At 46.6% G+C, this 27541-nt stretch overlaps 2 protein-coding genes across 2 annotated transcripts in view; both read right to left on the reverse strand.

The window, feature by feature from the left end:
• Nucleotides 1-23389, reverse strand: part of TTLL10 (tubulin tyrosine ligase like 10) — a 44479-nt gene extending 21090 nt beyond the window's left edge. The window contains exons 1-2 of the mRNA XM_055000987.1: nt 23190-23389; nt 19914-20560 (exon numbers count right to left, since the gene is read on the reverse strand). Coding sequence (XP_054856962.1) covers nt 19914-20560; nt 23190-23254 — 712 coding nt within the window. The 5' untranslated portion in view covers nt 23255-23389. The remainder of the gene's footprint in view (nt 1-19913; nt 20561-23189) is intronic.
• The window catches only part of LOC129344861 (uncharacterized), a 44573-nt gene continuing 40295 nt past the window's right edge, over nt 23264-27541 (reverse strand). Inside the window, exons 4-5 of the mRNA XM_055001770.1 lie at nt 27173-27362; nt 23264-23510 (exon numbers count right to left, since the gene is read on the reverse strand). Coding sequence (XP_054857745.1) covers nt 23264-23510; nt 27173-27362 — 437 coding nt within the window. The remainder of the gene's footprint in view (nt 23511-27172; nt 27363-27541) is intronic.

The raw sequence follows: 27541 nt of genomic DNA on the forward strand, positions 1-27541 counted from the left end.
ACACCAGAAGCCCTCCCACTGCCTTCCTTCCAGCACCAAGACACAGAGCACCACCTCCCCACAAAGAGAATACCATCTATCTCCTGTGGCTAATAGCCACTGATGGACCTCTGCTCCATATATTTGTCCAGTCCCCTCTTGAAGCTGGCAATGCTTGTAGCTGCCACCACCTCCTGTGGCAACGAATTCCATGTGTTTATCACCCTTTGTGTAAAGTAGTATTTTCTTCTATCTGTTCTAACCCGACTGCTCAATAATTTCATAGAGTGCCCACGAGTTCTTGTATTGTGAGAAAGGGAGAAAAACACATCTTTCTCGACCTTCTCTAACCCGTGCATTATCTTGTAAACCTCTATCATGTCTCCCCTCAGTCGTCTTTTCTCCAGGCTAAAGAGCCCCAAGCGCCTCAATCTTTCCTCATAGGGAAAGTGTTCCAACCCTTTAATCATTTTAGTTGCCCTTCTCTGTACTTTTTCCAGTGCTATGATATCTTTTTTAAGGTGTGGCAACCAGAACTGTACACAGTACTCCAAATGAGGCCTCACCATCGATTTATACAGAGGCATTATGATACCGGCTGATTTGTTTTCAATCCCTTTCCTAATAACCCCTAGCATAGCATTAGCTTTTTTTATGGCAGTCGCACACTGTGCTGACGTTTTTAGTGAGTTATCTATCATGACTCCAAGACCTCTCTCTTGGTCAGTCTCCGCCAGTTCAGACCCCATCAACTTGTATTTATATTTTGGATTTTTGGTTCCAATGTGCATTACTTTGCACTTGGCTACATTGAACCTCATTTGCCACATGGATGCCCACTCTTCTAGCCTCGACAGATCCCTTTGGAGTGCCTCACAATCCTCTCTGGCTTTCACCACCCTGAACAATTTCGTGTCATCTGCAAATTTAGCCACTTCACTGCTTAATCCCAATTCCAAATCATTAATAAACAAGTTAAAAAGCATTGGACCCAATACCGACCCCTGTGGCACCCCACTGCTCACCACCCTCCACTGTGAGAAGTGCCCGTTTATGCTCACTCTCTGTTTCCTATTAATTAGCCAGTTTTCGATCCACAAGAGGACTTGGCCCTTTATCCCATAGCTACTGAGCTTACTTAGGAGCCTTTGATGAGGAACTTTGTCAAAAGCTTTCTGGAAGTCAAGATAAACAATATCTATCGGGTCTCCCTTGTCCACTTGTTTGTTCACTCCCTCAAAGAACTCTAACAGATTGGTGAGACAAGATCTTCCCTTACAGAACCCATGCTGAGTTTTCCTCATCAGCTTTTGGTCATCAATGTGCCCACTAATTTTATTTTTGATAATAGTTTCCACCAACTTACCCGGTATTGACGTCAGGCTGACTGGCCTGTAATTTCCCGGATCTCCCCTGGAACCTTTTTTAAAGATGGGGACAACATTAGCTACCTTCCAGTCCTCAGGAACAGATGCAGAGTTTAATGACAGATTACATATTTTTGTGAGGAGATCTACAAGTTCACACTTGAGTTCTTTCAGAACTCTTGGATGTATGCCATCTGGGCCCGGTGATTTATCAGTTTTTAAATTATCTAGCAGTCGCATAACCTCCTCTCTCGTCACCTCAATGTGACTCAGGTCTTTCAAAACCCCTCCCAAAGTCAGTGCTTCCGGAGTGGGCATGCACTTCTTATCTTCCACAGTGAAGACAGAAGCAAAGAACGCATTCAGCTTCTCGGCCATTTCCCTATCACCCTTTAGTAATCCTTTTACGCCTTGGTCATCCAAGGGCCCCACGGCCTCCCTAGCTGGTTTCCTACTTCTAATATATTTAAAGAATTGTTTATTGTTTTTCTTTATGTTCTTTGCAATATGCTCCTCATATTCCCTTTTTGCCTGTCTGATCACAGACTTGCACTTTTTTTGCCACAGCTTATGCTCCTTTTTATCAACCTCACTCCGACTAGTTTTCCACTGCCTAAAAGAATCCTTTTTACCTTTTACAGCTTCTATTACATTGCTTGTTAACCATGCTGGCCTTTTCCTAAACCTATTTGTGCCTTTCCTAACCAGCGGTATATATTTAATTTGAGCTTCCAGGATTGTAGTTTTAAATAGTCTCCAAGATTCCCCAAGTGTTTTGACCTTTTTTACTTTCCCTTTCAGTTTCTTCTTCACGTACCCCCTCATCTCAGAAAAGTTACCCCTTTTGAAGTTAAACATGGCTGTGTTGGTCTTATTTGGCAATTTCCTATTTATACATATGTTGTACTCAATAACATTATGGTCACTGTTCCCAAGTGGTGCAATCACATTTACATCTCTCACCAGGTCTTCAGCATTACTGAGGACCAAATCCAGGATCACCTCTCCCCTAGTAGGTTCTGTAACCATCTGTTCCATAGCACAGTCATTGAGACAGTCTAGAAACTCACTTTCTCTCCCCCGATTCGAACACCCATTGGCCCAGTCAATGTGTGGGTAGTTAAAATCACCCATTACAACACAGTTTTTTTGTTTAGCAGTCATCTTTAATCCTGTCATCATTTTATAATCCTCCTCTATTTTCTGATCTGGAGGGCGATAACAAACTCCCACAGTTAAGTTTCCATTTGGGCCCGTAATTTCAACCCATAGCATTTCCAGAAGCGAATCTAATTCAGTTACCTTCTCAATCTTACTGGAATGTATACCTTCTCTGACATATAGAGCCACCCCACCACCAACCCTTCCCTCCCTATCCTTCCGATATAATTTATATCCAGGAATCACCGTGTCCCACTGATTTTCCTCATCCCACCAAGTTTCTGATATGCCCACAATGTCTATGGAGTCGCCCAACACTAAACATTCCAGCTCCCCAATTTTACCTCGGACACTTCTAGCATTTGTATATAAACACCTGTAACTTCCCCGGCACACTTTGCCTCGAGACGTAGTTAGGTCATCTGCACTGTTTGTCTCCATCTCAGTTGACAACTCTAATCTATCTCCCTGTAGAAGTGTTATACCTAGCCCTTCATCTCTCTGAGATGAACCATCCTGAACCAGAGACACTTTATCTCTTGTCGGCTTTCCCCTAGTTTCATTCCACTGCATGTATCTAGGCTTTGTCTTAGCTGTGGGGAGGGAAGTCGAGGTTGGTGGTAGTGGCTAGAGTGTTGGACCGTATCCCGAGAGATCGGGGTTCAGCCATAAAAACCACTCACTGCAATCCTAAACAGAGTTACACCCTAAGTTAATGGAAGGGTATAACTCAGTTTAGGATTGCACTGTTTGCAGTTTAGGGTTGCAGTTAGGACAACATGGGTGTGTGCGTGTGGGGGGGGGAGAACTGTGTCACTGCTCTAAGTGGTGGAAGGGTGGGATAAAAAGAGACGGCTGGCTTCGGGGGGGGGGACCTCACAGAAAAGGTAAGCCTTGCGCAGGAAGAGGAAGAGGGCATCCTGTGATTGCCTGAGGATGAACGTAGGGACATGTAAAGCTGCCTTATACTGAATCAGACCATCAGTCCATCAAGGTCAGGACGTGTCTCCTCTAGAGTTGTCAACTTCCAGGTGGTGGCTGGAGATCTCCCGGGATGAGAACTGATCTCCAGGCCACAGAGATCAGACTCCCCCCTGGAGGAAACGTCTCCTTTGGAGAGTAGACTCTATAGCAATGTATCTTGATGAGGTCCCTCTCTTCCTAACCCCCACACTGGGTAGGCTCCACCTTCAAAATCTCCAGGAATTTCACCACCCAAAGCTGGCAACCCTACCTCTGAGAGGCAGCAGGGTCCCAGGCAGAGGTCTTTCCATCATCAGGTACCAGGGATTGGATCGGGGAGCTTCTCCATGCCAAGAAGACACTGAGCCACTGAGCCACGGCCCCTCCTATCTTTTTCACTGCATCAATCCAGGCTCTTGGCAGGACAGGAGTTTCCCTGAGGCTCCAGTTGCGTAGCGTGACCCTCTGTGTAATAACCTTCAGTTTGTTCAGTGGGGCTGACCAGGGCAGTGTGCATTGGATCGAAATTGGGGGAGCAGCCCCGACTTAATGGCGGATTCCTGCTTGGCACCAGGGCTTTTTTTCTGGGAAAAGAGGTGGTGGAACTCAGTGGTGGAACTCAAGACCACACAACGATGTCACTTTGGGTCAGCTGGAACAAGGGGGGAGTTTTTAAAAGTTTAAATTGCCCTCGGCAAAAATGGTCATGTGGCTGGTGGCCCCGCCCCCTGATCTCCAGACAGCCACTGGCGCGGAGGGGAATCTAAACTCCCTTCTATCTGGAGATCAGGGGGCGGGGCCACTGGCCATGTGACCATTTTGAAGAGGTGCCGGAACTCTATTCCACTGCGTTCCAGCTGGAAAAAAGACCTGCTTGGCACACACATGCTCCCAGGTTCAGTCTCTGTCATTTCCAGTTGAGAGGAAATCAAAAGGGGATGGAGGCTCTAGGCGGTCCCAGCAGAGAGGGACCAACGGTTGGAATCCGGATGGCAACTTTGGATGGGAAAGGGCCTGGCTAAACTTTGGGGTGCCTGCTTTGGCGGCAGAAGGTCTCACGTTCGATCCCTGGCATTGCCAATGAAAAGGATTTGGGGTGCCAAGCTAGAAAATGCCCCTGGGGAGCCACCGCTAGCCAGTACTGGCCTAAACGGGCAATGACTCCGTCCAAGGCAGCTTCGTCCATCCGTACGGTCAATTCCACAGATGAATCGATCTGTGCTTTACGGGTCTTATCTGGCTCCAAATGAACGGATGAAGCCGACAGCTCCCCACGCCAGCCTCTCCGTTCTCACCTGGCCGACAGATGTTCACAAGTCTGCACAAAGCCTATTGAGTTTCACGGAGCAGACAGGGAGGGTGATTCTGCTCTCTGGAGGCCGGGAAAGAGAACCAGGCCGATTAATTAGGGGGGAAAGACTTACAGCAACGGCAGAAGCCCCAGGGATGCGAAGCAACCTTCCCGCCGGCTCAGTCAGGTTGGTAGCTAATTGGCTCTGGGCTCAGTTACCTGCCACGCATCCCCAAGCTCTCGTACTGAGGGCCTTGGCTAGAGTGTCGCTGGCTTGTTTTTTCAACCCCCTCCTAAAAAACCCAGGTCTGTGCCAGGGCTGCGGACAGCATAGGAAGTTATCAGTTTGTTGCTAGGTTGCCAACTTTGGGTTGGGAAACTGCTGGAGGTTGGGGAGATGGAACCTGGGGAGGGCAGAGTTTAGAGTGGGAAGGGATTCCAGCAGCATATAATGCCATAGAGCCCACCCTCCAAAGGAGTCATTTTCTCCAGGGGAACTCCTCTCTGTCGTCTGGAGATCAATTGTCGTTCCAGTAGATCTCCAGGCTTCACCTGGAAGTTGGTAACCCTGTTGCTTACCATTACGTACAGAATATTGGTTCAAAGTTTAGCATTAATAGAGGAGAGCCTTTCGGATGTGGCTGTGGCTCAGTGGGAGAGTATCTGCTTGGCATGAATTTGGTCCCAGGTTCAATTCCCAGCAGGCTCCAGTTAAAAAGCTCAGGTGGCAGGTGATGGAAAGACCTGTGCCCGAGACCCTGGAGAGGGGCTGCCCGTCTGAGTAGACAATCCTGGCCTTGATGGACCGATGGTCTGATTCGGTTTCATGTGTCCCACTGACACAAGCGGTAGAAATTTTCCTCCACCCCAAAAAACTGGGGTGGGGACAGCTGTGTTGTCCACCCGCCACCAAAGGAAGCGCTGGTTGTAGTCACATTTTAAAACAAGAGGGGCTGGGGCTGAGGTCTGTGTGGGAGCCCTAGTAGGCGAATGCAGGTCAAGAGGCCGTAAGAATCCCCCTGAAGGACTAGCCCGACATTCTGCTTCCCGCAGTCAACAGAGACCTCTCTGGGGAAACTCACAAGCAGGGCATAAAGGAAATGGCCTTTCCCCGTTTCCAGCATCAGTTGTTCAGAGGTAGACTGCCTCTGAGCATGGAGGTTCCATTTTGACATATAAATGCAAGGAAAAGCCATGACGGATTGGAACCAAGATTCACCCCCCCCCCTCTTGTTTCCCAGAGTGGCTGTTGGAAGAGGAGGATTCAGCGCTGTCCCTTTCCTCAGGTTTCACAGGAGGACAAACCAAAGAGTTAGAAAGAGAGGTCAGGGCACTCTGTTTACTGTTTACTGCCCTTTGATACGTAGCTTGCTATTCTCAGGACTTCCTCCTCCATATCCTCCTCCTCACTCCTTCTCTTCCTGGCATTGTTCCAGACACGATCTCTCCTTCTCCTCCCTCCATCTTGCAACCATGGATGCAGGACATGTCTTAGCATCCATGCCCATCCCTAGACTAGATACCTAGGTAGGATCTCTCTCTCCTCTTTTCCTACCAGAGTATGGAGTTCCTACAATAAAGATCTCTTATTTCCTTTCAAAATATAAGCAAGTGTATGCTTTGTTATTTTCTCTCCTGCACACACACCAGTTAGCAGAACCAGCTCACAACCACCTATAATCACGCTTCCTCTCCTAAACGATAGACTCTGCTAACGGCCCAAACATGGAATCCTTTAATTAGGTTTCTGGGGCCAACATATGATTTATTTATCAGTGGCCTCCAGGAAAGCCACAAAGCTGATCATGAAACAGCTCCCATGCAGCTATTCGCCACTTCCTGTTCCTTTAACAGAGGGACTTTTTCCCAGGTGCCCTTTTCTTTGCCCCTTTTTGCACAAGGTCCTGAATCTCTGCAAAACTAGGCAGTTTCCTGGGAGTAAGCCCTATAGAGAACAGCTCTGCTGTTTTAGCCATGACACACACACACACCCCACAGAAGCCAGGAAGGACGGAAAGAAAGGGGCATTCAGATCCATTCTCTACATTTTAGCCTGCAATGGACGATTGGGAGCTGAAAGGAACCAATGAGAAGGCAGGAGTGGGGAGCAAAGCCTGGCCATGTGCATAAAGAGGGGTGTAGGGCCAGTAGGGCAGAAATGTTGGGATGGGTGTGGCATCTACCAAATGGCCCTGGAGGGCACTGTATGCCCAGGTGCATTGGCAGAGGATTTTCTTTTCCTCCCTCCTGCACTGTTACACTTGTGTAATTATCACTTCCATTTCTTAGAGATGATTCTGGGCTTCTGCCACCAGTATGCAGGCTATTTCCAACTAAACCCTCTTGTAGGCAAAAAGCGCAAACCAAAAGAGGGGGAGAAGGAAGATGGAGGCAGATTCCTGGCTGAGATGGGAGCCCTAATCTTAAAGTGGAGTGTTGACTATCAGGGCTGTGGCTAGCCTTTGTTGGTCAGGGGAACTGCCCGCCACATTTCCCCCTGAGGCTTTTAAGATATGAAGGAGGGAATCAAGAGTAAACTCACCGAAACTTATGTAACCTCTTTGCCTGGCAAGTGTTTCTGGGCTTTTAATGTCTCTGAAGGGACATTAATTCTTTTTTAATGTTGCAAAATGTTGGTCACTTCTAAGTAGGGTTGCCAGCCCCAGGTGGTGTCTGGAGATCTCCCGGAATTACAATTGATCTCCAGGCCACAGAGATCAGTTCACCTGGAGAAAATGGCTGCTTTGGAGGGTGGACTCTATAGAATTATACCATGGTGAGGTCTTTTCCCTCCCCAAACCCTGCCTTCTCCAGGCGTCACACCTCGCCCCCCAAATCTCCAGGAATTTCTTAACTTGGAGCTGGCAACCCTACACAAACACCCCAATCTCCTCGCTTTACTCGTAGCAAAAGGAAGGTTTCCTGCTGGTAATGTCATAAGGACAAAAATGCTGGGGAGTGGATATTGGATGGCCAATTGAGAAGTTCAGTGGGTGCAGTTTAGTATGCGGTCAGACTCTGGGGAGCAATAGCTCTACCCTGCCATTTTTAAAAAACAGAAATGTTCCTGTTCTAAAAACAGGCTCCCTTACTTTAATGCAGTCAGACTTTTTTTGAGATTGCATATGTGGAGGTGGGGTGTGTGGGGGTGGGAGAGGTTATAGCAAGGCAACAGGGTAAAAAAAAAATGCCCCCCCCCAAAAAAACATTAACCTTATCCATGATTTGAATCCAGGAAACATCACTTCTTGTTTTGCCATTTACAGAGATTAGAAGGGAACTGCCTTCTTAAAATGTAAGATACGAGCATGTCAATTATTCTTGTTTTCAGGCTGCACCTCTAGAAGTTAAATCTCTACAATGGAGTGGGTGTGGAAATGCATCTTGGCTCTAGTATAGATACATGCAGATGAACGCTAAGGCGTCATGTGACGCACAGCTTGCCGGTTTATGCCATGTAGCTGAAGAGGGCATCGGCAAGCCATGCGATGTGAACTGCTGAGAGCCTGTTCCGGGAGGATTTTCTCCAAGAAAAGAAAAAAAAACCCTCCAGTGTTTTTTAAGTCAATGTAGGAAAAGGTATGCCCTGATCTGAATAGCCTTGGTGAGCTGGGCTATTCATGGGAGGGCAAAATCCAGAAAATGGTGAAAGGGTTGAAGTTAATGTCAAGACTCCCATCCAAATCTCACACTGTATTATTGTGCTCAGAGCGTTGGACTAAGACCTAGAGCAGACTGAGAGAGAGTGATTGGGCTAAACTCACCCAGCAAACTTCATGGCAATGTGGAGCTTTGACCCTGACTCCACCCACATCGTACCCTGACCTGGAGAGCCCGGGTGAGCCTGATCTCATCAGATCTGAGAGAGATTGGGCCATGCTACAAGTGACGAATGACATACATGCATTCCTCTCTGTTCACTTGCGCTCCACTTGCACTCCACTCGATCACAGTGTTGGCTAAGGCTAGGCAGGGTTGGACTTGGTTAGTAATTGGATGGGAGACCTCCGGCGAAGATCAGGGTTGCACAGGCAGGCAATGGCTAACCACCTCTGCTAGTCTCTTGCCATGAAAGCCCTGCCATGTCAGCTATGACTTGAGGGTGCTCTCCACCACCACCAGGACAAAGTATAGCAGAATACGGAACAGCATTCTATAGGTGCTGAAAAGACATCCGCTCTGCACAGTAGGGGTAGCAGCTGAAGGCCAAGCTAGAAGTGACGTAGGACCAAGCTAGAAGTGACCTTGAACAGCAAGTGAACAGACTCACATGCATTCCTCCCTGCTCACTTGCGTTTCACTTGCACTCCACTCGATCATGTGATCGAGTGGAGTGCAAGTGGAGTGCAAGCGAACAGGGAGGAATACACGTGAGTCTGTTCACTTGCCGTTCAAGTGTCATTCGTCACTTGTAGCTTGGCCCAATCTCTCTCAGTTTTGGAGTTCCCTCAAAGCTGCATTCTCCCAGGGAATGCAGAGTTGTTTTCACCCCATCACAACTGCCGAACTGCCCTCCCCACGTAACCAACAGAGTCATTTGTACGCTCCTTTTTGTTCCTTTCTGCTGTTGTATCTTCCCGCCGTAGTCGTCCCCGGCGAACCTCACCTGCTTTGCAGTTTGATAGACTCCACTGGAAACCTAAGCGAAGTGCAGCGGCTTTCCCACAGATTTCTAAAGATCTTTCATCGACCCATCCTGGAAGCCAGAGCACTTTGATAAGAAGGAGGTGGTGTGTGTGTGTCTTATTCCACAACGGCATCACACAGAGGAATGCGGATGGTGGGGGTGGGTGGGGAGATTTCGTGGAAAGGGAGTGTGTAAGTCACTTTTTTTTTTAAAGTCCTGAAATGGGGCCAGACTTTGTGAGGAAAAGGCCTCTGGGTAAGGATTGAATGGGATACACCTTCTCTTCCTTATTTTTTATTCTTTCAAGGGATAATGCTTGTTCCAGCACCATATTCTAAAATTATCTATTAGGGAATAATCTATTTTGCACGAGCTTGAGGAGAGGGGAATTTATTTCTTGGAAAAGAAGACCATTGAGCATGGGCGGGAAGCCAGGAGAAGGGCTTCTTACTTTTTAAAAAGCCCAGCTAGAGACTCTCTACACGAGACATCTGACACATGAAGAATATGTCGGGAGATGCAATTGTAGCCGGGAAGGGTAGTTTAAAAAGACAGAGCCGGCACCAGGGCAAAGGCTTTGCTATACACTGGAGCTGTGTGAAGGGGCTGTGAAATGCCAGAAGGGAAACTTCAGCCCATTATAATCTCTCTAGGTCCAACCAGGCACTGGAAGGCAGCTCCAGCCCATTTCGATTCCTCACTACCCTCTAGTTGCGATCCCACAGTTTTAGACTGGAGAAGTGAAATTGACAGAGCCTTTGGGAGGCGAAGATGAAATTAACAAACCCTCTGAGGAGTGATCTCTGCCAGTTCTGTCTTTTTAAACTATGCTTCCTGGCTAACATTGCGTCTCCCTACACTTGACGAACACGTGCCAAGGCTTCTTGTGTACAGAGACTCCTAGTGTAGAGGTTAAGATCTGCAAGCCTGGAAGTTCAAATGTCACCTCAACCACAAGCAATCTCAGCCACATCCCCCTTTCTGTAATATTGGGAATAACAACACTGGCCTGCCTCACAGGGTTGTTGTAAAAATCACTGAGACAATGTATGTGAATCATTTCAAATACTCTGAAGAACTATACAAGTTATATTATGATTTTATATGTTAAAACTAAAGTTCATAGCAAATAGGGCTTTTTGGGGTTCATTTTTTCATTTATTTAAAAACAAAGGCACAACTTCTGTTGCAATATCTGTTTGATTTTGATGATTGGAAAGCTTCAATTTCAGTTCATATCTTCTGCTCTCCCCCCCCCTCCTTCCTGAACTCACTTAATGAGGGATGAAATGAATGGTGTTTATTCATTGTCATTACATTCATTATTAGACCATCTCGTTTTCATCACCGTAAGGAACGCAACAAAGGCATTTTCCCAGTTCCGTTTTCAATCATTCGAAAGCAAATGCTCATACCTATTTTTCTTAAATTTGAAATCAAATGTACATCCCTAGTTACATGTAGCCTTCACTGATATCTGCAGTGAACTGATATTTAAATCTGCATGATTGCAATTTTCTGTAAATGAAGCTTCAATAACTGTGGGCTGCCATTACATTATGCTGAAAGCAAAATTTCAGACAAGGATTCCTGGCGGGACGAAAAGTTGTGATGTGAAAATTTCTCTTGAGGACATCACACACCTCTCTCTATTTTGACTCTGCCCCAGTGGCTAATGATACATTTGTAGGTTCCTTGGGGCAGTGGCCTATTATTATATGTTCACCCCATTCTTCCTGCAAGGAGCTCTGGGGTGATGTGCATGGTTCTCCCCTCCTTGATCTTGTCTAACAACATGAGAGGCTGGTAACATGAGAAGTGGTTTGCTCAACGTTACCTCAAGACTAAGAGGGAAACTACACGAGGCACCCGTGCATGTGTCAGGCCCTGCAAGATTCCCTGGGTAATGTAGTTTTAAAAAGAACAGCCACTGCATGCGATTCTTTGCCAGGGGAAGAGCAGTGGGGAAGATATTCTCTCTCTTGTCTCTTGTAAAAAGCCTCCACTCGGGTTTTCCTTCGGGAGTACTCTCTCTCTCTCTCTCTCTCTCTCTCTCTCTCTCTCTCTCTCTCTCTCTCTCTCTCTGAGTGGAGGCTTTTTGCAAGAGACAGAGAGAGAATCCCTCCACCACCACTTTGCCCTCGGTGGAGAATCACATGCAACGGCTGTACTTTGTAAGGCTACATTACCTAGTAAACCTTGCGGGACCTGACAAGTGAAGAACACACATTGGGCGTCTCGTGTAGTTTGGCTCTTTAGAGGGGTTTCAATCCCAGGACTCTCCGTTCGTGGTGTGATTCCCCAACCACTACACAACCCTAGTTTAAAAGCACCGATAATTACCAATAATAGCAATGCTTGGGGTGAATCAGCTGGGCCTGGACAGGGTTTGTGGCCTGACAGAACAGGCTCTGGGCGGGAGTCGTGGAGCATGACAGAACCCAGCCGGGGGCCACTTTGATAGCCACCTGCTCTGAGGAGGGATCCAGTGTCTCCAGGGCCCTTCAGTTCCCCTTTGCCCACTCAGCTCATTAGCTAATCCTGGCTCTTGATCCAAGAATTGCTTGACCGCGAGAGGCTCCCACTTGCCTCTCATTAGCGCTTCCGAGAGCCTCTCACCGCTTAATTAAGAAATGTCTCCTGCAACCGAGAGCCAGGCCATGCCTTTAAACAAGGGCTGACTGACAGCGAAGGGACAGAAAACTTAAAATCTTGTAAGGGAGAAAGAAAGGAGAGAGAAACCCTTTCAGTCTTTGCCACTGAACTGTCCCCTCTTTTTCCCCATTAAGGAGGTCTGCCAGAGACCTGGTTCCGTACGTGTCTCTCAAAATGCCACTTCCAACATTCAGTTCCTGAGGTCCACAGCTGGAACGGTACCCTGATGTGTGCAGCTTCCCAGTTCAAGCTGAAACCCCAGTTATGAATGGCACAACAAGAATCCCATGGGGTGTGGCCAATGCTTCTCTGTGCTGGAGACACAGTGTGGTCTTGTGAACGGAGGAACAAGGACTCGTGTGGCTTGGGTACAATCTCCTTTCATTCGTTTTAACTGGGTGACCTTGGTTCATTCTCTGTCTCAACCTGATCTACCCCTTCGGGTGGTTGGGAGGAGCAGAGAATGATGCCGGCTACCTGGCTCACCATGGAGGGATATCCTATGATAAATTTCTATGCTTGGGTAGATCCAGAATTGCCCGCCTGTCTCTATGACTCTGATCACCTTTCTGGTAAATCTGGCAAAATGGGATCTTCTCCTGGCCAAGTGAAACTACAAAATTCCGAGATTTCTCTTCAGAAAACTCCTTGTCCAAAAATCAGGGTTTGGATATATGAGACCTCAAGATACGTTGAGATTCAGAACCTGAAACCTATTTTCCTTCCTTTCCTCTCTTGTTTTCTTCTCTGCCCTGTTCCATTTGCATTCTGCAAAAGTAGAGGAAGAACACAGAACACGTGGAGAGAGAGTTATGGTGGGTCATATCTGGGCCCCGTCTATCCATCACATCTTAAAAACCAGTCCCTCTCTTTTCCCAAGGAGCTCAGGGCAGTAACATGGTGTGAAACCCTTCCTCTGCTTTATCCTCACAACACCCCTGTGAGGTAGGTGAAGCAGAGAATGCTTTGCCTAAGGTCACCCAGTGAGCTTCCTGGCAGAGCAGGCATTTGAACCCAGGACTTCCTAGTTTTCCTCTGACACTATAACCAGTGCGCCACATTGGCAGTTAGTCCACCATCTGGACTCCCAGAGGCCCAGAAACAGGCAAAGAAGCCAAAGCTTCCTTCTGCTGAGCGAATCAGAGGTCCACTGCCTCTGAACATGGAAGCTCCATTCAGCTATTTGCTTTTGTGTTTTTCTGCTCTGCCTGTATTTATTTTAACCCATCTGTACCCATCTTTCTTCCAAGGAGCTGGGGGGAGGTTTGGCTTTATGTGCATGCCATCCTCCTGGCTTTTTTATGGTCACAACAACCCTGTGAAGTAGATCCACTCAGTCGCCTAATTAAAGCTTCAGGGCTAAATGGGGATTTGAACCTTGGCTGCTTGGATTCAAGGCCATCTGCGACACCGCTCGGTTATCCCAGCAGCTGGGCTTTCTCTGGTTTGTGCCTTGGCTAAGGGGGAGTGGGGCAGGTGGACCCGAGATAGCTCAGATAGAAGATGAAGCTCATGGGTGGCTCGACCGTGGACCCCTCCCCCGCCCTCCCCAGGCCTTTGAGAAGGGCTAACCTGGGAAGCAAGTTGGTCTTCGGAGAATTAAGAGAGGCGGGAAGCAGAAGTATTTTGTCACGGGAGTTGGTGGTGTCTCTTCCCGCTTTGAAGCCATGTCCTCTAGAAGCTGCCTGGCTTAGCTCATAATAGGGAGGCTGTGATGTCACCCCATGACTCTTGCTAAGGTTACCAGCCATCCAGAACCCTTACCAGGACAGTCCAGCTCTCTCTCTGGCTGCCCAAGTGGAGACAGAAGAGGGGAAGGAGGAATAATTTGGAAGAGCTATGGAGCACCTGTGTGTGTGTGTTGCCCTCAAGTCACAGCTGACTTATGGTGACCCCTGGCAGGGTTTTCATGGCAAGAGATTATCAGAGGTGGTTTGCCTGACTCTGCAACCCTCGTCTTTGTTGGAGGTCTCCTTTCCAATTACTATCCAAGGCTGACCCTGCTTAGCTTCCGAGATCGAATGAGATCAGGCTCACCTGGGCTATCCAGGTCAGGGCACATAATGGAATGGAAAGAGGAAGGGGGGGATTCTGAGCCCCACAAGAGAGGAGAAGGAGGAGGCAGACACTGGCATTGTTATTATTATTGTTGTTATTCCACCTTTCTCACTGAGATCCAAGGCAGATTACATACTGGAAGTGAATACAATATAATCAATCACTAGGACATTCGATCACAGCGAAATTACAATAAGATCTGCAGTTGGGGCATTCAATGAAAAACAGAATACAGTAGAGTATGTGTAACTTTGAAAAGTAGCCTAAAACCGAAACACATAGATGAAACCTTTCTGAATTAAAGCGTAAGTGATTGATGTGACATCTTTAGCAATGTCGAATTACGGCTAAGGTGAGAGGGGCCTTTTCTGTTTTTGACCATCAGCCGTGCACTTGGCACCTTACGATCTAGCCAAAACCACTCAAAATAAAGACAGTACTCTAGCCCCAATGAGCTTACATGGTAAAGTTTTTAAAATGAGTTAAGCAGGGAAGGATGCGACAGGGAAAACTGTTGTGCAAGCAGGGCTTTTTTCCAGCTGGAATGCCATGGAACGGCGTTCCAGAACCTCTTGAAAGTTATCATGTAATCAGAAAAGGGCCCCGCCCCTTTCCTCCCTGATCAGCCCAAGTGTTGCTGCTTTCAAAGCCAGCAGGTTTTTTCCCACTGACAGGAGGGGGATTCCCCTCTCATCAGCTGAAAAAAGCTGTTTTAAAAATGCTGGTGGCTTTTTCAGCAGAAGGGAGAAGGAGGAGGGACCTCCTCCTCCTCCTTCCCTCAGATGAAAAAAGTAGGAACATTTGAAAGCAGCAACATTTTTCATGCCACGCAAGAAAACTGTTGCTGCTTTCGAAGCCTGAAGCTTTTTTCAGCTGACAGGAAGGGGATTCCCCTCCCATCAGCTGAAAAGCGGCTGGCTTTTGAAAGCAACACTTTTGTTGCCATTTGCAAATGGCAAGAAAAGTGCCACTTTGAGCTTCAGTGTGCTCCGTAAAGATTCCTGAATCATTTAGGAGCATACCGAAGCGTTTAAACATCTGAATCCCGAAGCAGCTTGCCGCTTGAGAGTTCCACCACCTTTTTCCAGAAAAAAGCCCTGAATTAGGACCAACAAAATTGCAAACAAGCTTTTGAGTTCCTTAGAACTTCTTCATCAGAACAGATGTTCAGTTCATAAAAAAGTAGACAGGGAAAAAAGATGTTCCCGGGTTTGCTGGAGAAACCCCGAGCCTGCAGTTTGTGGAGCCTTAAATTGGAACACAGAATGGGTTTTGCAGACTGAAAGAGAGAAGGTGGTTTGGGGTACTAAAAGGGCCCAAGATGCTCCAAAAATCAAGATGAACAGATGTTCTCTGTTTCATTTCTGTTTGTGTCAAGAGATCTAGTAATTTGTTTTTTGCTGTCGGTTTTGCAGATGGCTTTTATATCATGTATGTACGTTGTATGGTTTTTAATACTGCAATTTATACAGTATTTATATGTGCAGGACACATCCTTTATCCAAATGATAAGATGAAGAGTGTATGTTTATTGAGGCACAAAATGCATGTATTTGACAGGGAAAAAATCAGCTTGAGGAACAGGTGTGTGAATGAAGACTGTGGGTTCACTTTTGCGCAAGAGAGAAACAAAATCCAAATGGGGACTTTTGTTTCGAACCATTAAGGAAAAGAAATTTGAAATCAACCCTAACTAAAGGCTACTAGAAAAGAGAAGCCACAAATGTGAAAATTGACTACAAATTATATAGAAGGTTTATGTCAATTGCGGCTTCCGTGCAGGAGAAGAATGTGAAAACTTTTCAAAAACTGCCAGAATATGAGTTTAGCTAGTAATTTGAACAAGAGCTGGAGATAATTGTCCAACCCAAACTGGCCTCCTAAAGTAGATTTGGATTGGAAACAAACAACATTTGGTTGTGTGAACTGAAGCCCAGAACTTGAAGACTCCGCTCCCATCTTTCTAACAGCTTCCCAGTGAATGAAAATAAAACCAGGGCCATGTGTATATTAAAAAAAAGCCCAGGGTTGTTTTGTTATGTTTTTTGAACATTAGCAGTTGCAGCTGCTGTCCAAGATGCTCTTTTGAATTTCGCATTTGATGAATTCTACCCAACAGAACATTAAAGAATGAAACAAGGGAAAAATACTCCCCCCCTGGCCAGTTGGGTTGATGAAAAGATCCAAATGTTCAGAAATACTCCTCTAGCCAATTATTTATTTCAAAGGCACCACTTGGGATCCTTCTAGCAGTGAGGAAAGCCAGCAGTCTGCATCGGTGTAAATCTTTTTGTTGACCTCTTCTCAAAGATCGAGGAAATGGCTGGACTTAAAAATGATTTCGGGGCACTGGCTTGAAACAGGCAAATGAGACATTTATTTAAGAGATTTCTAGGCTGTCTCATCAGGGCCCATTACACGTATATTGAAATGTCATTGAAATTGACTGTACTCACTCACACTGCGTAGTCCGCCTTGAGTCTCAGTGAGAAAGGCGGACTACAAATAATGTAATCAAATAAAAATGACATAAAAGAAACTACCGCTAATGTCCCCATTGCAGATCAACATTTCTCTGCTGCTTTTCATTGGCCGTTTCCGCCACGAAATCAGAATCAAAACTGCCTGCATCTGTTTTGGAAAGGCAACGTCAGAAATCGCGTGGAAAAGCTGCCAGTGAGTGTTCAGTGAGTGGGGCGCTACTTTTAGGACGTCTGGAAATGGCCATACTGTGAAAGCAACAGAAAGAAAATATCTTTCCAAGGACTACTTGAAACATCACGAAGGAGTGAGCAATTTTGGAACTGGCCAGCACCCTTCCTCGAACTGGATGTAAAACCTCAAAAAGAGAGGAAGAAGGAGGGGAAAGATGGCATTGGGCATATGAGTGAGAAAGCCAAGCCTGCAATAGCTCTTAAGAAGCTTAGTACAGAATCTGGAAAGCGAAAAAAGACCACAGCATCTGATGAAAATGCAGATTTGTTTGAGTTAGCCCTCCCAAAGTATAGAAGGGCATTTTGGCTTGCACGTTTGAATGCCTTGCCATCGGCAGTATTATAGGGAAGGTTTTGTGGTATCCCATATTCTAACAGACTCTGTGGATGTGATACTAACCGAATTGATCCTATCGATCATATTCTTTTGGAGTGTCCTGAACTTTTAGATTGGAGAGCTAAACTTACTCTTCCTCTGTTTAAGCAGGATTTTATTTCTCTTGAAGCTAAATCTTGGCTATTAAGAGATGAAAAAAAAAACAAGTAACTTCATTGTGTGGCTAAATTGGGGGAGGGGGCTGTAGTAAAATCATGTTGTTACTCTGGTAGTAAACTCTGGGTTTCCCTTTTAGTAGGTGACGGCTCACTGTTTATGACTTTGATCGTGAAAATGGTAATTAAGAAGAAGAAAAAGACCCAGCACTGGAGAATTCCTAATTTATTGGTTCCACTTTGTGGATGAGATCAAATAATTAAAAATTCCACAGTGTGTGGGAATTTCAATTAAGAGAGTTTTAGAAGCATCCCTACATGTAAACTGAACTTAGAATCTCTCTACACGAGACATCTTACATGGGGACACTCAAGTTTAGTCTCCCTAAATATTGGCAGGAGAGCGTAGTTTAAAAATGTTAGCAGGGGAGCGTAGTTTTAAAAGACAGAACCGAAGGCTCTGTCAATTTCACCTCTCTACAGGAGGGTAGATTAAAAAGACAGAGCCAACAGAGATTGCTCCTTAGAAGGTTTGTTAATTTCATCTTTGCCTCCCCCAAAGGCTCTGTCAATTTCACTTCTCCTTTGGGGAGGCAAAGACGAAATTAACAAACCCTCTGAGGAACGATCTCTGCCGGCTCTGTCCTTTTAAACTACCCTCATGTAGAGTATGCTTCCCCGCTAATATTGCATCTCCCTACACTTGAGTGTCCTTATGTAAGATATCTCCTGTAGAAGGGAGTAGGTGTGTACATGTGTGCAGTGAGGGGGGGGTCTGCTTTTGTGTTGTTGTTAAGAACGTCAAGCCACTTGGAAATGCTTAGCTCCAGCGGTGATCTTGGGCCATGATAAGGCGGGCTCCCTTGTTAAGTCAAAACACATCCCCGTCTCTGCCTAATACAAGGAGGCTCATAATTGCCAACACAAGAAGCAGATCAAAGAAGACCAGCCCCCGGGATTCTTCTCTTTAATGATTAAAGGTGAACTTTCATGCACGCTGCATATTTCTGACACACGTTATTTAAGTCTGCATCTTCCCCAGTCTTTCCCCTTCCTGTGCTTTATGTTTTAAGATGGGCTTCCCTCTCCCAGTGACTAATTATTAAAACATTCCCCCTTTTCCCCCTGCAGTGTATTCAAAGCATTAATTTGGGCTTTAAATGGCAGCGGCTGCAGACATCAGTGGCAGAGTGCTAGCCTGGCTGTTATCCTTTCCTCGGGGGGGGGGGGCGGGGTGAGGAGCAAGTGATGAGTTCAAATGCTGGACTCGGTCTAATAAGAATCCGGGCCCCTTTCACATGTCCAGATGGCTGACCTACCTGTAAGGTCTAGGGACTGCTAGATCTACCCCAGCTATACCCCAAAGCAGATTTACAGGGTCCATTTTAGCTCCTCCCCTTAATCTCTGCATTCTGTTCCACCTCTGCTTTGACTCAGCAGGTTTTCCCAGGCCCGGCCCCTTTTATACCCTTCTTCCTTCACAAGGCGAGAAACCCGAGTCCTGCCTAAAATCCTCTTTCAGCATCTTCCGTTTCTTTACAGACAACATATTTCTCGGTGCCATTTCTTTATTCAAGTGATTTGGGGGGTTATGGCCTCCCCCTCCCTATTGTAATAAACTTGAGATCCATTTTATTACCAGCGTTGTAATCGGACGATTAACAGCGAATATTGCCAGAAAATAAAATAACAGTCGCGTACACATATTTGTGGCTTCCGCCCTTCCCTCCCTGCTCTCAGCTAAATAGTCCTATTAATGAACTGAAAATCTTCGCCTTCAGCCAAACTGCATACTAATGGGAGCAGGCTTTCTAGGTCTTTCCATATTTCTGATTTGCTCTTTATCGGCCTCCCTTGGATGGTTTGAGTTTTATGAAGTTCTTGGCAGGAAGTGGCTTTGTTCAGTTCTGAGTCAAAGTACACAGTACATGAAGGATGGGAGCTATTTCCAAGGAATCAAACCTAGCTAGATCCACAGGGGTCATCATACGACCTCCTACCATGGCTGCCTGTCCACTATGTTGTCTTTCGGCAGCCAGAAATGGCTTGAAATCTAGGGTAACCACTACATACACGGCCCTGTGCCTCGTCTCTCCCATTGCTTTCCTCCACTGGTCCTCTTGATTCCCCTCCAGTGCTCATCTCCACAGAATTTGCGTCCTGCTGGCTCGGCTAGTAAGGGAAGTTGGTTATCCGGTTGGGAGGCTGCCAGAGCGCCATGGTGGGAAGGTGCAGAGAACTGAGCGCGCCACAGTTGCGACTTTGTACTAGCTGCTTCTGTGTGCCTGGGAAGAGCTTTTTTTGCCTGGAGATGGGAAGCACCCCCCCCTCTTTTCTGATTCCCATACCTGGAGCTATCTAGAAGGACCCTGGACAAATCAGGATAGCTTCCCCTGCTTCCTTTTCTCAGGAAAGAAGCAAAACATTTACCTTGGAGTAAGGGCACGGCTTACAGTTGCAAGTTTCCAGTATACACCTGAAAAAGGTATTTGGGGAGGGTCACCTGTGGCAGAAGGGGGCCAGGCTTTACAGACAGTGGACATGGGTGGAAGCAATTACATGGTTTGTCGTTGTTAACCTTTAAGAAAGAAGGTTCTGAGATTCACCTGCATCTGCCGATGGAGGTCCATTCGGGTGCTGATTACCTTTCTGTGTTCTGGCCTTGCCTTTCTTGTTTCGCTTGGCACCCACTAAAGCCCCCTTGGAGTTTACCTTGGAGGTGGAAAGGGACTTTCTGGCTATGTTGACAGAGTCTGCGATAGGTTCAGATGGAGTGATGATGACACCCACGTTGTCCTCCCGACCCTGAGCCACTAGTTGTGGCTCAAGGGGCCCCTCCTTAGGCCCCCTCTCCTGGGCCCCTGCTCCCCCCAAAGAAGCACCTTCCACATTCAAACCCTCTGTCTCCAGGAAGGTGCCTGTGGGTGGAGACTGATACTGGCCTTGGCTGGCCTCTGTCGCTTCATCTCTGCTCAAGTGGCTTGTTCTGGAGAGCCCTGAACCTGCTCTGGGAAAGCCCTGTAGGTCCAAGGCCTCCATTTCCTTGCTGGTACTCAGTCCACAGTTGCTGACATAGTCCAGCACGCTTTGCATCCTGAGCGCCAGTTTTTCACTTTCCAGCTGTGATTCGGACGCGTTTCTTTGAGCGTCTGCATCCTCTTTGGCAGGTTCACCTTGCTTGGTCAAAGGAGAGAAGATGGATTTCCTTCCAGGTACTTGTCTAGCTGATGCCCACTTATGCTCCGGACAGTGGCTGTGAAGAGAACCAAAGATCACCTGAGAGTTAATTCAAGAGTCATCTCATTTGGCCTCAATGATGTCCTTTTTGAGTCAGTGGAAAAGAGCAAGAGTCCAGTAGCACCTATAAGACTAACAAACTTTGTGGTAGGGGATGAGCTTTCATGTGCCACAGCTCACGAAAGCTCCTACCCTACCACGAATTTTGTTAGTCTTATAGGTGCTACTGGACTCTTGCTCTTTTCCACTGCTACAGACAGACTAACATGGCTACCCATCTTGATTTATCTTTTTGAGTCAAAAAGACAATTATTTGACCTTCTCTAAGGGTGATGGGCCCTGACCTGGATAGCCCAGGAGAGCCTGATCTTGTCAGCCCTGGTTAGTAATTGGATGGGAGTCCTCCAATGAAGGCCAGGGTTTCAGAGGCAGGCAATGGCGAACCACCTCGGTTAGTCTCTTGTCATGAAAACCCCACCAGGGGTCACCATAAATCAACTACGACTTGAAGACTCTTTCCACCACCAAGGATGATAGAGGGGTGGAAATCCCTTGAGAAATACAAATGGTTTCTCATTGGCCCACAGTCCCTCAACTTGCCAGCCATCGTACTTCCAGGGAGCTTAATCCCCTTGGCCAAGTCAATACATCCATACGGAAGGTCTCATAATGTCCATTTCATAAATTATCATTGAGACAGCAAGCTTCTAGGATTTGGTAGATTAACCAAATAAAACGTTGATTAGCCAAATTGGGGGGGAGGCATTTTTAATTGATGAGGGCCAGTTTTAACCCATGAAGACGAAATTTAAGGGGAATCTTGTCTGATTTTGTTCTAGAGTCACAGGGTTTGGAAAAAAAATATTTGAGATGGCCTCTTCAAAAAGAAAGACTGGTCGTTTTGTTCATTTCCTTCTAAGTATGGGTTGGGTCCCATAGCTCTGTCCACTAATGGGGCCGTTTATGCCAGAGACAAGAACCTTCCACTGATGCATGAGACGCTTCTGCCAGAGGGAAGGGCTCACTGCAGGATTCGACCCCATGTGTATGTATCTATTAACAGGGCTCATTTCAAGGGGGAACGCGCAGGAACGCAGTTCTGGCAGTTCCCCAAAGAGGTCATATGTCAGGTGGCCCCGCCCACCTGACTCTCGGCCATTTTGAACCTGTTTAGTCCTGGATTGGGGCCGAAACGACCTGGATCAGGCCTCTGACGGGTGGTGGATCACTCTCCTGTTCAGCAGCAGCCCAATCCTGACCATTTTGGGCCCCTTTTCGGCCATTTTCAGCCCCTTTTTGCCATTTTGGGCCCAATTTCGGCCCTGAATGGCGAGGCTTGGGTCCAAAGCAGCCAGGATAGGTGATGTCAGGGGGTGTGGCATATGCAAATCAGTTGTGCTAATGACACATTTCTGGTGATGTCAAGGGGCGTGACATATGCTAATGAGTTATGCTAATGAGTTGTGTTAATAAGTCCCTCCAGCTCTTTTTCTACGAAATGATCCCTGTCTATTAATTATATTTGTATTTTGCCCCTCCTCCAAGGAGCACAGGGCTCTACCCACCTCCTTTTCATCCTCACTTTAACCTCACAATGAACCTGCGAGGTCTTTTAAATTGAGGGACAGAGACTGGCCCAAGGTCACCCTGCGAGTTTGAGCTGAGAGCACTGTTGATCTCCCAGTCCATAAATTAAACCCAGCACTGCAAGATGTGGGTTCCCCCCCCCTCATTTTAAACCTCCTGGCTGAAATCACCCTCAGCTACAAGATCCCCCCGCTATAAACAACCACCTCTGCCCTTGGGGGAGGAGGGGTTGATCTGACCTAGATGGGAAGAGATTTAGATTCAAATGGCTATGAATGATTTTGGCACCATTGGTCTCTCTCAGTCTAACCTACCTCACAGGGCTGTTGTGAGGATAATATGGGAGGAATGATTTTGATCTAAATTATATGCCACGTTTGTATTGCATTTTAAACAAAACAAACCACTTCGGGATGCAATTTTTATCTGAAAAGTAGCAGCGGGGGGAGAATCCCCTTATTTCCGGCACCGGCCCGTTCCCCTAGAGCAACAATGAGATACCAACTGCAAAGAAAAGGCCAGCCTAGAAAATAAGCAGAGTTGGCCTCATCAGCCCCGTTTCATTTTGTTTGTCTATGTTAGCTGTTGTCATCATGCATGGTGTTGGGTTTGTCCAATTTCGTTGTTAGTATTGACGATTCGTTGGTTTCGTTTTTGCAATTTACACATGCAGGGCATATGATGCGGTGTGCGTTGGTGTGTGTTGGCCTCAACAAAGTGTGGAGGCTTGTTGCAGTGTAAGAGGCTCTTCCACTGACTGAGGAAGACTCCTTAGGCTGGAGGAAGGCTTCACACTTTGCTTAGCAGGGGCAATGGGAGCAGAAGACTGGCCCCTCTCTGCAGAATACTGTTTTACTAATGCACAAATCAGTGTTCGAAAATGCATTCCTTTTACAATGAAAATTCAGCACAAGGAAACAGCAAAACAAAGACTCGAGAATTCAGTTCACGTGAGGAAGAAGCAAAATCGAAAGAGGAAGATTTGAATTAAGGTAGCACGCTTGCGAAAAATTCGCTCACATTCGTAAGAAGTGAAGCAAAGTAACAGAAAGGCTAACCTTTGCTCAGCATATCCTAAACGCCTGAGTAAAGCTTTAGTGTATTGGGCTTGCAGATGAGCCATGGAGAAGGTCTAGAGCGAGCCGCGCATCCCCGTTTTGCAAGCAGGCTGGGACGGCGCCTTGGAGGATGATTTTTGCTTTGCGCTTGCTCGACACGCGTCACGCATACAGGCAGCTTGGCCCCAGAGCTCTGAGCATCCAGGATCCGAAGGCAGTTTCCCCCTGGCCGGCTCAGAGAAAGTCCTCTGTGCTATCAACAAGGGCTGGTCTCCTAGCAACTGCTGCTTAGGAACCGTTGCTAGAATGGTGAAGGCTTTCCTGCATTAATGAGCAGGCTAGACTTCTACCAGGGACGTGAGCGTGTGTGAGCCCACAAGCGCACGGTTATTTAAAGCCCATCCAAAGCTATCTCACAGTGCAGCTGCATGCATCCTGAAGCATCACCACAGCGCACAGAGAGCACCCTGAACAGAAGTGCACATCTTGGCAAGAGTGAACCAATGTTCCCCATTTCATTTCTTTTTTAATATTAACTTATATTTTTGTCCCCTTCTTTTCAGCTGCGTGCATCTGTTTGCTTTGTATGCACTATTCATGTGCCATTTATACATCCACTATATGTCATAATATGTATCGTGCTGGTTTACTGATGCAAAAATATTGTTAAAGATGCCTATATTTGATGGACAAAATTCAATGCAAAGAAGCGGGAAAAGGCCCAGAAATAAGGAATTGCAGGTTTAATTTGCGCCACAGAGCAATGAGATTGAAACAGGGCTTCTGAGGTCAATGGAACCGAGATGAGAAATTGAAATCCTCCTTTGTGAAACCAAGTAAGGGCCGTAAGAGCATTTTAATTCACTACACACAGGCTCACAGTCTGCCTAAAAGAAAGGACAGCCAACTGGTTATCGTGCAGGTCCAACTCACCTCTGAATAAATGGTCCCTGGAAGACTGAACACATTTTAATCAAGAGATGGTGCGAAAATGGAAAGTGATACAGAGATTTCCCATAGAAAGGTGCTTTAGAGATTTGCAAAATAAAGAAATAAAAATCTGCCTTAGTTTTTACATGCAAGGAAAAGCGCCCCCACACACACACACACTGTTAAGGGGGAAAAACCATACTCCACACTTCCATCTCTCATTTTGAAGCATGTAATATGTATAGATGCATTTGCGTATCATGCTGTGCTTCAGCACTTACACTCAGTATCTGGGAAACTGGTACTTTTACATGGCACCCACTTTATTATGGAGCCTGGCCACTCACAAGGGTGTCAGTTTGTGATGACAGCGTGTCCAGATTCTTTTTGAGTGGCGTTTTACCAATGTGCGAAAGCACATGTGCTCATTGGTGAAATGCGCCACTGGAAGAATCTCAGTGCAATTGTGCAGATGACCAGTCTTGCTTCTTGTCATGGTTTTGCCAGTGTGCATGCACGCGTTGGTAGCATAAAGGGGAAGGGAACTGAAAGATTTTGCAAATGGAACCTGAGCTGAATCCAGAATTATTATTATTATTTAGAAATTCTCCTAATAGAACCTGAATTATGAAAGAAGGTGGAAGCACAGATAGAAATTCTAGCACAAGAAAGTAAGGGGATGGAAAAGGCGGCTTCACTCTTCCTTGCTAAGTTGCACTGCGCAGGGAGCACATGAAATTGTGTGCACTCCAGCCAAAAGGGAGGCCGGCCTTTCAGCTCTTCAACAAGAGACCGATAACCGGCTTCTTTGGCGTCTGGGGCTCTGCAGCTGCTGTTCAGGTTCAGCGGCCTTTCCGAAAGGCTCAGCTCCCACCGAATTTTCAGATCATAATTTCTTACCTCTTTTGTGAGCCGTAAGGGCTAAACGGCAGCTCAGGCAGAGCCTTTGAAATTGTAATGACACCTTTGATTTTCAATCCACAGTTGAAGGCTGGGAGTGGGACGTCAGAGGGAAGGGGGGGGGTGACAGACGATCTCACGGGGCCGGAGACGGTCTGCAGGGTGGGGGGAGTGTAGCCCATTTCCAGAGGCGCTGGGGTGGAGGTGGGGATTATACAGTGGCTGATGCCAACGAACGATTGGGGGCTTATCAGACTGCTAGTTCAGTTTGGCAAAAACAAGCTGATTTTCGGCATCATTTTGGAGTTTTAACAGAAAGCACACTCTCCAAATTAAATGTGTGTAACAGCCATACAAGGAGTTTGAAACTGGTACCTTAGGAGTGGCCTGTTTAGGTTTGGAAATGGACGAATTCCTGAGCCAGTGGGCTTTGGGGTGGCCAAAGAAGGGGAGAAGTTCGTCCTTCCCTTCCCTCTGCACCTTGCCCCCAGGATTCCATTTCTGTAACCACAGAATGTGAACAGAGATGAGCAAAAGCCCCCTTTTTTATTCCCTTTTCTTCCTGTTTTTATTTTTGTGAATAGCTTCAGTTCTCCGCGTTTTGCTCTTGGCTATTTAGGTTCCTTTGTGTTTGTGTGTGTGTACGCTGTTCAGTTTCTAGACACAATTTATACAGTATTGACAGGTAGAATGGATGTCTTTTGTAATCTGTAAAATGGATGTTGCGGATGCATTGACACAAATCACATTGAAGAATATGCACATTTTGTGGGGGGAGATTTGATGTGAGGGGACAGATAATGAGGTGGAAATCAAGAATACGAGGCTTGATATATGCCCGATTAGGTTAGCAAAACTGAAATGAGAATGTTTTGTTCAGAATATTAGGGAATGGGATAGGGTTGCCAGATGGGGTCCAGAATAGTACCAGACCCCAGGGGTAGGAGTGGCACTTACAGGTTTTTTTCTTCACTTCGCTGGTATGGTCATAGATCCAAAGGAGTTAGCCGTGTTAGTCTGCAGTAGCAAAACAGCAAAGAGTCCAGTAGCACCTTTAAGACTAACCAACTTAATTGTAGCATAAGCTTTCGAGAGCCACAGCTCTCTTCGTCAGATGCAACGATGCTGCAATGATGTCACTACCAGAAGTGATGTCATCGTGCTGCTCCAGGTTGGCTGGTCACTCCTGAGCGGAGCCACACAGCCACAGGAGGCTGGGAAGGTGGGTGGGCTGGCCAGGTGTCCAGTATTTGGAGAATGTTTCCACCAGACATTCCTCAAAAATACTGGACTGTCCAGATTAATACCGGACACCTGGCAACCCTAATTAGGGATAAGAAATTCAAAATCATCTCTAAGTGTGACACAATCCAGGATGTGACCCAAGAAGACACAACAACATGGCTAGCAAAATGCCCACTGTTAGAAAAGGAGTCATGGCCTTTGATTGCAGGTGTAGAACAGCGTAGCAGTTAGTGTTGGACTAAGACTTGGGAGGTGAATTGGGTTTAAATTCTCAATCCTGCCACGATTTCCATTGGGTGCCCCAAAGCCTGTCATTCTTTCTCAGCCTTCTTACCTCACAGGGTTGTTGTTGTGAAGATGACATGGGGAAGCGAGAACCATGGACACCATGGACACTAGAGAAATGGTGGAATTAGAATATATACTAGATAGATTTTGTCCTGTAGAATTCAACAGGGCACCTGCCCCTTCCCATGTACAGCCCGGCTTTCTTGGCCACATTCTGAATGTGGCCCCAGTCTCAGCAGGGCAGTTAACTTGTGCCTGGCTTGTGTCACTTGAGACTCCAAGTTGTGGCTCACATAACGGAATGCAATTCCATTAAAAAAAAGGTTCCCTGCAGTTAGAAATCTAGCATGGCAGGCTACAGTTCTTCTCCCTGACGTGCTGGTTTTTCTACATTCAAGGGCCATTTGGAATGCCATTTGGAATTCACAAATTGTGTGGGGAAGTTCAGATCTTCTTATGCCCTTTGGGTACATCTGCGCAGAGGTTTCGTCAGGGTCTGGAAGGAAAACCTTGACACGGGTTGTGGTATGGTGCTTGTGTGGGATATCACACCTGCAGAATGGTACAGGAGGATTGTAAGGGACCATCCCACAGATAACTTCTCATCGCATGGCACTTGCCTGATACAGATTCCTTGCAGCCATGTTTCGATGGACTTGAAGTGGTACTCCATGCTTCCATAAGTCTTTGAGACAAACTTGAAGGAATCAAAGACTTGCACTTTGCCCCCCTTCCACCTGGCTCCAAGGCTGCGCTTCTCTTCTCCCAGCCAGATTTCCACATGGACGATGTCGTGGGGTTGCCGTGCCCCTGCAATGAGGAAAGAATGTGAGATTCTTTTCTTGGAAGGAAAAAGAAGGACCTGTTATCCTACTTATCTATGAGTCTGTGGCCCCCACCATTACTTTATTTTATTTAGATAATATACATGCTTGCCTGTTTGAGGCGGGTCGCAAACTAAGCAAGGTAATAATATAAAATCGTTAAAA

The sequence above is a fragment of the Eublepharis macularius genome, chromosome 17 (genome assembly GCF_028583425.1).
Source record: "Eublepharis macularius isolate TG4126 chromosome 17, MPM_Emac_v1.0, whole genome shotgun sequence".
Taxonomy (NCBI): Eukaryota; Metazoa; Chordata; class Lepidosauria; order Squamata; family Eublepharidae; genus Eublepharis; species Eublepharis macularius.